This window comes from Anneissia japonica, unplaced genomic scaffold (assembly GCF_011630105.1).
Source record: "Anneissia japonica isolate Jap-2015-1 unplaced genomic scaffold, ASM1163010v1 scaffold287868_len458714_cov195, whole genome shotgun sequence".
NCBI lineage: Eukaryota > Metazoa > Echinodermata > Crinoidea > Comatulida > Comatulidae > Anneissia > Anneissia japonica.
Window position 1 is genome coordinate 60,608 of NW_022698322.1, and position 13,589 is coordinate 74,196.

At 32.2% G+C, this 13,589-nt stretch overlaps 1 protein-coding gene across 1 annotated transcript in view; it reads right to left on the bottom strand.

Moving 5' to 3' along the window:
• Positions 1-13,589, bottom strand: part of LOC117102491 (mediator of RNA polymerase II transcription subunit 13-like) — an 83,332-nt gene that overhangs the window by 15,820 nt on the left and 53,923 nt on the right. Inside the window, exons 12-19 of the mRNA XM_033242774.1 lie at positions 11,890-11,985; positions 11,114-11,213; positions 10,279-10,397; positions 8,259-8,355; positions 5,501-5,718; positions 4,926-5,066; positions 3,863-4,616; positions 1,805-1,924 (exon numbers count right to left, since the gene is read on the bottom strand). Of these exons, the coding sequence (XP_033098665.1) occupies positions 1,805-1,924; positions 3,863-4,616; positions 4,926-5,066; positions 5,501-5,718; positions 8,259-8,355; positions 10,279-10,397; positions 11,114-11,213; positions 11,890-11,985 (1,645 nt within the window). The remainder of the gene's footprint in view (positions 1-1,804; positions 1,925-3,862; positions 4,617-4,925; positions 5,067-5,500; positions 5,719-8,258; positions 8,356-10,278; positions 10,398-11,113; positions 11,214-11,889; positions 11,986-13,589) is intronic.

Below are 13,589 nucleotides of genomic sequence, written 5' to 3' on the forward strand. Positions count from 1 at the left end.
ATATGTCTGTGTTTGTTTTGCAAAATTATTTCTTTAACCTATCCTTAATAGTATTATTTTGAAGGTTTTGACTGAAGCAACATTCTGTCATTGTCAGTGGATTTTGAAGTGTATAATCTCATTAAACTTAAATATATAGCATAGAAAATGTATTTATTATATACTTATGCTTAATATGATATATATTAAACATAAATATATAAAAAATACATTGTATATATTACTATTATTGTCATATACACAAGAACAATGACTTGAACCTTTACATTTCATATGTATGTCAATATCACTGTTCCATATTGACATGAAATTTCTACTATAATACAAGCAATTCTTTTATATACCTAGTATGTTTTATTAACTTTTTCATTTAAAAATAATTATTGAGTTACAGGAAATTTACTGAGTGCAGATATTCATTAACAGAATAATCAGTCTGTCTTTTTTTTATTCTAAAACTTTTCATCATTGAAAAAGGGTAATGAAATGCTTTTTTGGGCAGATTAAGGTTAATCTGCGAAATCGACGGGTTACACGATAGTTGTGGATGCTCCATTGTTTTGGAAAGTTTACACACGTCAAATTGCAAACTGTCAAATTCAATCACTGTACAATAGTGATCATATCTGATAACAATGTCACGGATGACTCAACAAATCAAGGACTTTAGGTAGACAGAAATATTAATGTGCACAAGAAAATGCTTATAAGTGAACTCGAGACTTAGTTTGATCTTTTTTTTTAAATGATAAAACCATTTTTATTTTTCTTGATTACAATGCTATGCATTAATTAAAAATAAAATTCGTAAACATTTTTTTTATATATATGATACATATTAACCTAATTATTATATATACTTTAATTATTCTTGATATTAATTGTAATAATTATAATTATTTGTATTATTATAATTATTACTATTATTTATAACTAATAATATTAAAATTACAATAATTATTATAATAGTTATATCTATAATATAATATTCAAAATCTTTTAATAAAAATGATTAAAATCAAACTTACAATTATTATTATGATTATAATCATTAATTAATAAAATTTATTATGATTATTAAAATATGGAAAAATTATAATCTTTGGCATGCAATAAATATTGTATGCGCGTACTAGGCCTCCTGTAACAGCTAAGTGTACCTCTCCTTTGATGAGCATAGCAATTAACAGTACATTGTCATTTTTATACAAGTTTCCACTTACATTTATTATTATAGTTGTTATCAGAAAAATGTACTTTGTCACAAAATTACAGCATGCATAATTATGAATTATTGATGGTTTCTGGATTTATATATGGCGACATGCTTTGGAATGATACAATCAAGGCCTAAGTTATTCAACCTACATCCATGTGTATGAATACGTTAATAGGACTCATAATTCACTGTTGATTGGTCGATGATGACATCACAAAATAATAGGTCACATCGACAACAATTATTTATAATAAAAAGCTAGTCTTAATCACTTAACGGAAGTGGGTATGCTGCAAAATCACCGGTGTATGAGCAATTAAGAAAAGCTCAAAATATAAACATTATATTTGTATAAAAATTATTCCTATTAAAATTTTTTATAATTATTAAACATTATTCTCATGTTTCATTAGTTTCACTTTAATGATTCTTAATGTTAATATACAAGAGGCAACATTAAAAATGGAAAAAAATTATTGATTATTCATATATATTTATTAAATATTAATGTAAAAATAATATATACTCATACAGGTAAAAGTATCTAAATAATAAATGTATAATAATGGTAAAATATAAACTTACGGCAAGTGAATGCCCATCTGTGTAAGAGTTCCGTTTTTAAGACATGACTTGGACGACTACTACCGAACTCAGCAAATTGACGACCCTCTTCGATAGCTGTATAGCACGCTTCACAGCCATCTAGATAAAATAAGTGAAAAATGTCAGTCATTAGAAACAGTATGAATATTCATGAGCAAAATATAAGATATACTCTTAAGCTGGAAAAAAAGCATGGATAAATAAAAACACTGTATTGGGTATTTATATAAAAAAAAAAAATCAACATCAACATTCCAATAACTTTATAACCAATAAATTTGTAATCATTAAGTAAAAAATTCTGAATTGAATATATGTAACGAAATAGAGCAATTTCTCATTTTTTAGTTTGTTTATATATTAATTATTCATTAGGACATTCATTCATTTATGCCACATCTTTGTGTACAGTATTATGGAATATATTAAATCTCACCATATTACATTTTATCAACATCGCAGATTTTTTTTTTTTTTTTTAAACTATAATTTGCATGTTTTGCTTGTTCATTTTGTTTTTATTTAGAATTCACGAACAATCACATACAATAATAAATAAAATAACAAAGGAATTCTTGGATAAATACACTATAAAGTAGCCAAACGGCCGACCTATTTTCATTGTGGTCCCTGAAAGGATAACTAACACAAACACAAAAAATAAATAAATAAATACAGTATTATTATAAGTTTAAGTTTAAACTCTTTCTTTTTCTTTTTAAAGATTGATATATTATTACTTTCCTGAATCAGATTAGGTAGCAAGTTCCAAAGGCAAAGTGGATTTACAATTATTACCTTGTTTATCTCTAAAAATTGAAAAATTTGCAAAGCTTGTGTTATAATTATGTACGTTTTTTTTGCCCTCACAATCCCCTTTTTTTTAAAATGTTCTGGACATGCATGCATCATTCAAAATTCTAAACATATGATTTAACTTATTTTGTACTACGCAGAGATCAACCGGTAACCAGTTCAGTATCTAGAATTCCTTCAACCCAACATGTGACCTAGGTTTCAAACTTAGAATGCATCTTATAAGTTTATTCTGAGCGGTCTGACATTTATTTTTACTATTTTAAACCAGAATAGCATACTTCTACGGTTTTTATAATGACTAAGAATAAGTGTTGAGGCAAGGAGCTTCAAAATACTTATTTCTATAAAGAAATTTTGTTCGACTAATTACCCTTTCTTATTACTTTGAAGGCAATGTTCTCTCCACTCCAATTTTGATCAAAATCCAACCCTAAATAATTAAAATTGGTTTTATTTATAATTTCGGAGCAATGTATTTTCATCTCTGGTTGACTCCTTTTTGTCCCAAACAGGATCGACCCACATGTAGGGTTATTATCTATCAGCCAATCATTAACTGATCTGAGTTCCTGTTCAAGTCGATTTTGTATGAAATAAACGCTTTTATGAGAAACTACCAGAGCCGAATCTTCCGCACAGAGCAATAATTTACAACTAGTAGCAGAAACCATATCGTTAATGTTAAAAAAAAAAAGGCGGGGCCCAAAATAAAACTTTGGGGACTCTATGACTGATTTTAGATTTGATAATGAACCGTCAATATCAACTATTTGATTCTGATCCCTAAGATAAGAGTCGAACCATAAGACTGTCTGATCAGCTAGACCTATCCCTTTCAACTTTCCCAATAAAATAATGTGATTCACTGTGTCGAACCCTTTCATTAGGTCTAAAACCACCATACCAGTAAAGATACCACGGTCACATTCTTTCTTTATGTGGTCTGACAAGTGAATCAGGCAAGAGTCTGTTGAAAACGATGGTCTGAATCCAGACTAACTCATAATAACGATGTATTACATAGATAACTCATAAATTGGTCATGGATAACTCATTAACTATTTTTAACACTACGTTAAATATGGAGACGGGACGGTAGTTCCCCACGTCTGTGCTGTTTCCCTTCTTAAAAACTGGTACAACACGTGCACTTTCCACTCATTGGCTATATGACCTGATCTAATAGACAAGTTAATAATTTTAGTTAATGGTTCATACCTTCTATTTCAAAATGTAACTTTAACTTTTCCATATGACTATGGCCACTCCTGCTTCTAATACTGTTTAATCTGCACAATGTAGAGTAAGGCGAGTTACACTGTTCCTGAAGCATTTTAACAAGGTTCTCTGTTGTACTGAGAACTGAATCTTTCCCAGCGCCTTTTGTGACGGTGTCTTTCCCCGTCGTAGGGTTCATATTTAGCCCCGCTTTAGAGCATGCCCACAATGCACCGTTCAAGGGCTGTCCGGTCACTTCAGACTCATCCTCCGCAAACAGGCCGCTCACAAGAGCGCACTTTCGGTTCATAACCGCACTGAAGCCACACACACATTTGTACTGATTATGGGCAAAGTTGTCGGGAAGGTACATCCCCGCATCTGCACCCTTTATGTTCATATTACACGCGCAAATCACGCAACTATCAAAATTACGATCCTTATAAATATTCATGAGTGAATCGGACAGGATTAAATTGACCAAAACGCTATCAACCTCAGGATAAACGCTTGTCGACGCCGGTGCTTCGATGGAGTTCAAGTTTTTCACATACGATGATGCCTCCGATGCAGGACTCTGTAACTCAAGGTTATGCGCACTCCTCGGCTCCTGAAAAGTGGCTGGCGATTGCATGCTCATTGAGGCAACTGATGCTGGACGAGCCACGCTTCCAGGACCATGGTCCATGTGTATCAACCCAACCATCAGGCTATCTTTAATTGACATCGGGTAGTCCACTTTTGTAGAGGGAAGCTTTAAGAAAAAAAAAAAAAAACCAACAATTGTAAGTTCTAACAATCTTAAAAAATACATATATCAACCCTAAAATGGATGAGTCGTTCCACTGAAAAAGATTAAGGTGTTTATCCCGATGATATGGTTTCATTTCAGCCATCGTGGAATAATGTGAATATGCAGCTACTATAAGCACGTCTTTACAGCCACACACAATTCAGCATAATGATACTGCGAGTTCTCCTACCTTTACCTTTAAAATTCTTTATCGACTCAAATTACTACAAATTGAATCTATACTGAGAGGGCTAACGATTGATGTCTTACCTGCCAAGATGCCTTATAGTAGCAATTATCTGGAATTCTAAAGGGTGGTAGCTTGGAGCTAGGTAGATTCTTGAGTGGTGCATACATACTTGGTCCTACAAATTTCTCCACCTGTGACACCTTGAATACATATGTCCAATCCTTAATAAAAGGTGAAAAAAAAAACACAGAATAATCACAAAAATGAAATGGTTCTGTTGAACTTGAACATTAATAAATGTTCTACTTGTATAATAGACTAAATAGTGAAATTATAAAATTGTGAATCCTTACTGGTACATCTTCTGTATAAGCTTTATGTTAAGCGCTTATATTGTTGTAAATACGACACAATAACAACATTTATATTTTACACAGATACTCGTTTACAAAGGGTGTGCTGCACAATTGAACAATTTAACTAAAAAATTAAGGACAATACAACTAAAAAAAAAAGGAGATAAAATTGTATTTGTTAATTCAAGTCAAATGTTTCCCGTCCTTAAAATACATATTTTGTATTGACAATAAAAACAAAATTAAATTTAACTAATTATAATAAATCGTATTCAGAATTTAAATAACATTTATTTTACCTCTATGATATGAGGTTTTGGGCTTCCCATATCCTCATCAACCTCGACCTCCGTCAGCTCACCATTAACCATTACCGGTGGTTCAAGTATCGTCATGCCTGCTGATCCTGGATTTGTGTACTCCACAGTACCCGGTGTGACTGGAGAAAAAGCTGTGTGCTGCTGTTCTAATGAGGGCGGTGTTGGGAACATTTGTGATAACTCTGGCCCAGTGGTGCCTACAGAGGGGTGAAAATAACGTGTAATATTGAAAGTCTTGCAACAAGAAAAAAATTAATCAGCACTATGGTATCATTTAGTAGAGTGGAATTGTATAGATTAGTGGTTAAAATGCCTGACTTCTATCCCTGTGTTCAATTGCTGTGACAGCCAACTTTTTTTTTTCAAAACAACTGAAAAAAATCCCCAAAAAACACCTCCACAAACTTATGAAACTTAGATTATCAACAACTATTTCATTATGTAACTATCAAGTTACATGGTGATGGTTGCACATGAAATAAAAATAAATAAATAAAATAATGATGTGTTTAGTAGACAAATGAAGGATGAACATTTTTAATTTGAGGATGCTGTGGAAAAAAATGTCAAACAAAGCAGTTTCTAATCAGAAAGCTTTCTCACATCACACTGCACAAGGGAATTAAATAATAGTAAGCAAGCATATATCATGTAGCAGGTTTTATCACTTGTCTGTTCTGCTCTAAAATCAGACCGTTGGTAATATGTATCATACTCCAATGCTGGTCTTGTCACAATAAAGAGCATCATAGTATTAAACATGTATGGAAAGATAAAACATGTTCAGACAGGAATTTGAAAATTAAACTAACAATGATGACATACAATTAGAAAAAAATAAAAATAAAAACTGTTAAAGAGTATTATCATCATTGTTATAAGCATGACCATCATTAATATTACCATAATTATCACCGTTAGAATAAGTATAATTAGAATAATTATTGTAATGATTAAAATTAGGATAATTAGTATTTAATTAACATATCAATAAACAATTTATATAATTAGCATCATTATATCATATTTTTCATTAATTTATCATCAAAATATTATTAGTATTACCAAAGTTCCTCGGGTGTAGTCCCACCTTGGGTATAATCGCACCCCCAACCTTACGCCAAACTCCGCGTACAGGCATTTAGCGGGCAAAGTTCCAAGGTATAATTAGGTAAGTAGGCCTAGGTCGGCAAATTTAACAAATGCTCACAAAATATAAGGATTTAGATCCGAATTTGGCAGACCTAAAACTCTTCCCATTGATTAGACCAGAAATTCGTCGCCGTAGAGTTGAATACAAAGCCCATGCTTGGAAATTCTTGTTGTTTATTGTTGCTAAAATAAACAAGTTCGCTAGCTGCGGCTAAAAATAGGCAACACCGCGGTCCGACCCTAAAGAGACACGCCCAGTAGGCTGATCGGATCGTTAATTCACAGCATGAAGACTCACATGTTTTACACAGAGACTCTCGCTGCTAAAAATAACTTGTTACATCATGCATCACAAGTGGGCGGTCTTCACATGCAATGGGTGATTGGTTGTTGCTGGGCAAAAAATAACTTACGACGTCAAGAAAGTTTAGGCAAAGGCTGACCTAGCTTGAGGAAAGACCAAGATATGGACTCTCTAGCTAGGAGCTTGGGCCTACTAATTAGGGTGTTCCATTCCCTTTGATATTCGAGTAAACTCTGATTTCTTCACCGGAATATAGTTTTGAATAGGCTATTAATCGTAGGGCAGTTGTTCTAATGCTTTTGCCATCTTGCAAAACGATCATCATTTTCGTTCTGTTTATGCACACAGGGATCCCTGGGTATAATCCCATCCCTCCCCACCAAAATCGGGCCAATTTTTCGTTCAAAATGCTTTTATGCCTGTTCAGTTTCACTTAATACTACCATGCTAATTATACATATTACTTTCATTACCACTATCTTCTCCAATGACACTTAACATTCTGTTTGATATTTTAATAGCAAAAATGCCTACAGGTGACTAATTAAGTTAAAAACTTGCCAAAACTAATGGATAAACCTGCACATATATTTAAAAAAAAAGAGAATATTCCAATGACTTTAGATTGAGGGCATTAGTTAGTCTTTGATTTGTGTTAGTTGACTAATTTATTCCCAGCATGGATCTATCTGGCTTGTCTTTGGCATGTTGTCAGAAAGTCAATGTTTTAAGATGATGACTGGCAACATTTGAATCCAATGTAAATTAGTCAAGTGTGCCAACATGTTTAATCTTCAGGCCAAACATATAAATAATCCAAAGCGTCATGAAGGCTAGAACAGCAAAGCAAAACATTGCGTTTTAACTACTACGTCCTTGGCCAACCTAGAATCAGTAGTTAACAATAATAATGTTATGCTTATAAAATCCAATGGATATTATTGGTACTTCAAACTATATTAGGAGACTTGAATCAATCACAATACAAATAGTCAGATGATGCATTTTTCATTGGGGGGGGGGGGGGAAGAAGGGGAGGTGGGAAAGGGAAAGTTTCTAGTTGCTACTCAAGGCACACCTGTTTTTATAACCTTCATTGAACTGCAAACAGGAGCTCTGACTGTTGGAATGGTGGCATATAAAATGGAACAATTGATTAATTGATTACAACAGCCTTTTTGGTTAAATGTTATGTTACCTCAGTGTATTTTTCACTACATAATCACCAAACTACAAGGCAACAACTCCAGGTATAAAAATAATCCACTGTTTGAATCTTACCTGGAACACCAGTGGAACTAGAAAGGGAATTTCCCATACAAGGTTTATTATTGTCATCAATTGTGGGTCCAGGTGTTTTCAAGTCTTCAAATGGTTCCTGGGAATTAAAAACATTTAGCTGTCATTAAAACTCACTCTTATATCATTACAAAAAAAAAAAATAACAATGGGAAAAACCCCCAAATATATTGACCCTACATAATACTGATTTTTTAAACATCAAAATAGAAGGTATATTTCTGGGGGTTTTTTTTTTAACTATGCTTAAATATTAAATTTTTTTTCTTACATTAAATTCAACAAACAGGGAACAAATTGGCAATAGGATCTCTCTTTAGTATTAGTAAAGGTCATTTAGCTTATAATACTTATTATATTTCCATTCAATTTCATGTGTGGCTACGTGATTATCAAATATATCCAATAGCATACTTTGTTATTTGGATTTTTTTAGGTCAGATATCTAGTTTTTAATTTTATATATCCTATATTAAACAAATACAGTAAGGAGGGAAATGAGCTAGGATAGATAATAAGCATATTTTTAAGACAGTTTATCAATCTGATGAAGTTACATAGTGCAAATGCCAAAGGTAATTAAGTCATCTTCTTGACCTACGATAACCCGTTATGCGACCCATGTTGCAGGGAGTGGAGACTGATGAACCAAGAAAATGTCTCATCAGAACTATGACCCTTCAGTTTGATCTTTGACCCTTTGAGGTTTGCGTCCGTGGCATTTGAGAAATAAGACACTTCCCTAGCGCCACAACAGGTGGTAAGAACCTGTACACATTTCTCAAGTCAGTTTTAATTTTATATGGTAGCAATATTAATGTAATGTAATATAATGTAATAGTGGAATTTAATACCACTCAGTATGCAGTAGTCACAATAAGCAATATAAAAAAAAAAAAAACGAAAATGTAAAAACAAGAGAATGAAAGGCTAAAATCATAAGGAAAAGGAGGAAAGAATAAGTAGTTTGCCCTCCACTTCAAGACCATTTTGGGGCTGATAATTTGAAAGCTTTAGTGACAAAGTGAGTCTTGAGGTACACCAGGTCAACTTGATATATTTAAGAAAATATATCTGAAGTGAAATTTTGTCAAATATTGGGTTTAAAGATGTATTGTCCCTTGCTAATGTCAAAAAATCATTTTGAAATCAACTTGCTAATTTTGCAGTAACATACAAATTATTAACTAATGTATAAAAATTATTGAATTTAAAAATGTGCACCCTAATTTTAAACTGGATAATTATAATAAAAATAATGAAACACTTCCAGTTAATGGAAGTGTTTCTATCATTTTTTGCTGTAAACTGATGGGTAGACATTTTTTAAATACACTAATTTCTATGTTCAAGTTGATAACTTTTATGTTACTTCAAAATGGAAAAGTTAATTTCAAAAAATATTTTAATGATTTTTTTGGGTATTTAGCATGGGACAATACACATTTAATTTTTTCTGATAAGTTTAATGTGTATATTTCACAGTAGCAGAAGTTCTGAGTTGAGTTTACTAAGGTAATCATGTTTTTGAGGCACATTTTGTAAAGCTAATTTTCAGAATTGATAGGAAAACCAACACAAAATTTATCAGTTGTTTATCTTTAGAGGCAATTTTCTCTTATGTATGTTTTTAGACACCTGAACTTTAAAATGATCTTACTCTGGTTTTACTCAACCTAGAAACATGATTAAAAGACCACAATAAAGCTTATATAGGTCATCTATCTAAATATATCAATAACTCATTTTTCATTTTTTGTACCACAAGACTCATTGTCACGAGAGCTCACATTTTGGGGTTGTCTCGGTGTTCAGTATCAACTTAAAGGGTTAGCTTTGTGTTAAAAGATTGACAATTGTTATTTGCTTCTTTGAAAAAGTGATCCCTATTTTGTTTCTAAGTATTTTTATTATCTTATTTGACCATCAAGTAAAGGAAAGCTTCATGCTGAAATTGGGGTACTATCCCAGTTATACAAGGGTGATATCAAATTAGACTTACCCCTGGGTCATCGTCGCTTCCGTCACTGTCAAACAGTTGATCCAAATCCCGATTGGTGACAGCCAAGTCTGTTTCGTGAAAAAATGAAGATGAGTTCCTTTGGTGCATATGCTGCTGACCTGAGGATGACATTAACACATCATTATTGCTTGTGTTCATTTGTTTGAAAGTGGTACGAATTTCATAATATAGGTCTACCCAATTCATATCAGAAAAAAAGATACACTGACTTATTTCTACCTAGATACAATCGTCTTCACACAAGTGTTTTAAAACCCTGCTAAAAATTGGTACTTGTATTGATACTCAGTGAACATCAGGGGCAGATCCACAGATGTCCGAAAAGGGGGGGGGGGAGAAAAACCTGATCGATACAACACCACCCTAGGGGGTCCAGGAAATTCCCCCGCGAAATTTTTGTTTTCTAGACACCCAAAAATAACCTCTGAGGTGTTTTGGGCAACCATTTTTTTCTTTCTTTTCCCCTATTTTTTTTACTTTCCAAAAAAGGGGGGCCCCCCCAGGACCATACCCCTCACCCAAATCCACCCCTTAAGATAAAAGGGAAATATAATATTTGATCTGTTACACATGCACAAAAGCACAGAACCATGCTAAATATATTGGAAGTCTTACAGAGATGTCTGATTTTCAAACATGAATATTAAATGGGACGCATGTTCATTGTACAGATAAAACATGGATGCAATGTACCTGGGCTGCATTCTAAATATACCTCAACACTAGACTCATGTCACATCTTTTTCTGTTGTAAAAATCGGGTATTAAACACCAAGCTACAGATCCAAATAGACATACTTAAAACGCTACTTACCGCCATCTGTTATGGGGTCTGTCGGTGAGGCAAGACATGGTAAGGCACCTGAATTCAGTTGGTCCGTCTCACAACCTTGTCTCTGTTTCATCTCTTCCTCCTAAAATAAAAGCAACAACAAAATGATAGTAAAAATAATTTGTTGGAATTAAGTGTTGAATATAAATTTCAAATGTTTATAGAGTTATAGCATAAAATCTAGTATTTAGTGAAATTTAGTATTTTATATATTCTGTATAAATACTATGATGACATGCTTATTCAGAATTTGTGAAGGTTTTACCATGTGTTGTACATAGGCCTATCTTGTCTTGTTGCAATGTTACTGTATATACTGTGAGAAATGGGTTGTTTTAAGTGTCTAAACGATACAAATCTTCAATGCTATCTTGTGGTAAGTGCCACTACGTTTACATAAATAGGAAATATCCCTAAGCAGCAGTGCTTATTAGAGAGAGAAAGAGATGCTTAAAGTAAAAATTCATATTTGGTACTTCGCTTATTTGAGAGCAAAACATATTTAAAAGAGAAGCTTGTTCAATCAATTGTGGTATAATTATTACTACTATATTAAATTATTCAAATAGGTATATTTACTACGATGAAAATTCAAATAATTTCTGCAATGAATAATATAGGAAAAAAAACCCAAAAAATTAAATTTCAGAATTGTACCCTCAAATGTTTCTATAAAGAAAAAAATATATGTAATCATGTTTATAATATATAAACAGATGTGACCTTATGCAAATGTATGCATAAGTATTGTGGTTTACCTGTTTCTTTTTATCTGGTTTAGCCTTAAAACTTCCCCTTCTCCTTGGTCTGACCTTTGCATTAGCTTTCTTGTAAGCTGGCATTGTACGACCACTCTGCAAATATCATCAAATAAAAAAAAAAATTACATCATCTGTATATTCCAGTCAACAGTCATTTTGTACCCTACGTCAATTTGGGAAATAGTGAAAAGAGATAGAAATCTATATTTTGGAAAATTATATTTATTATTTTCTAGTACAGTATAGTAGATTACAATGTGTAGTGATTCCCTTCGTTGGCTTATTTAATAAAAACATGATTTATTTACCCCAACAGTGTTACCACATTTATAAGGTGCTTAATCTTTGGAACCACTTTTGTGCAAGTTGTTTTTTTTTTTTCATGCTTTATTCTAGAAGTCATATCTCTGATTTTTTTGTATCAACACCACTGGAAAACAAATGTTGTATTGCTGTACAATAGAAGCAATATCGGAATAGTTCAGTGCAACTAGAATAATTTTTTAGACCAGGTTTTCCTTGCTTTCTGTTTAAAAATTATTTCCTCTGATAGTAAATGATTGTTAAAGAATTATTGTTGAAAACCTTCAACAACGCCCTCTACAGCTTGAACTCAGACGAGAGACAGGAAGCAGTAAAAGGAAGCAAGGGATAAGGCAATATTAGTTTTCACTGCTGACAAAAATAGGTCCAATCTGTCGAGCTTATGAACCAAAACAATGCTTTCTATGACTAAACTGTATGACGCATAGCTTTTTATCGGACACATATCTAACTTGGCCAGAGATTATAAAAGAAATTGGCATATCAAGCTTTTACTACTAGGTTTCAGTTGTTGTATATATACATAAACACCGAGAATGGATAGAAAATGACAGGAAATAGCAGTGAGTGTATTGGAGATTACAGAGTTTCTTGCTACTCAAGTTATAGATCTCCCTCCTATATGTCCAGTTAATCTTAAGTTGTTCTGGGCTTAAATGACCACAAACATGGGAGCTAAGGCCTTAACAAGCCTCATGAAATTAAGATACAAATTCTAATTTATTACATATTAATTATTTGGTTACTAATCTATTGCTTAGCTATATCAATTTGATACTGTTTTCTTTGGTTGACTTTCAGTAACACTATGATATAGATATTTATGAATACAAACTTATTATTCCTGATGATGACCTACATAAGGGTCAAAATGAATCGCAATGCCTCAATGTCTGATATTACTACAAATATGTCTTTTTATAGATATTTACTTATTTATAAACTATCAATGGAACTACTAGTTAGTATATAAATCCCAATTTAAAGATGCATTGTCTGGCAAAAAAAATCTGAAAATTTAAACAAATATTTTAAAATTTTGAATAGCTGATTTAAAAGGATAAAACAAGTTACCAACTTGAAACCAAAAACAAGGAAAAAAAAAGTTTTCCCTGATTTTCAGACATTTGTCTACAAAGATTCATTGGTTCTATGCAAAAGAATTAAGAAAGGATTTATGTAATTGTCCGTCAATTGACAGACATTTTTATCTCATTCAAATTTTTTTGTAATAGAAAATCAATAACTCACATAAATACACAAATTAGATAGTTCAAATACGAAATTGAATTTTCAAATTTTTTTTTTTTAGCTCATGAGAGATAGTACTTCTTTGTTTTTGACTATGTGATGCGACATTTCTCTGTGAATGA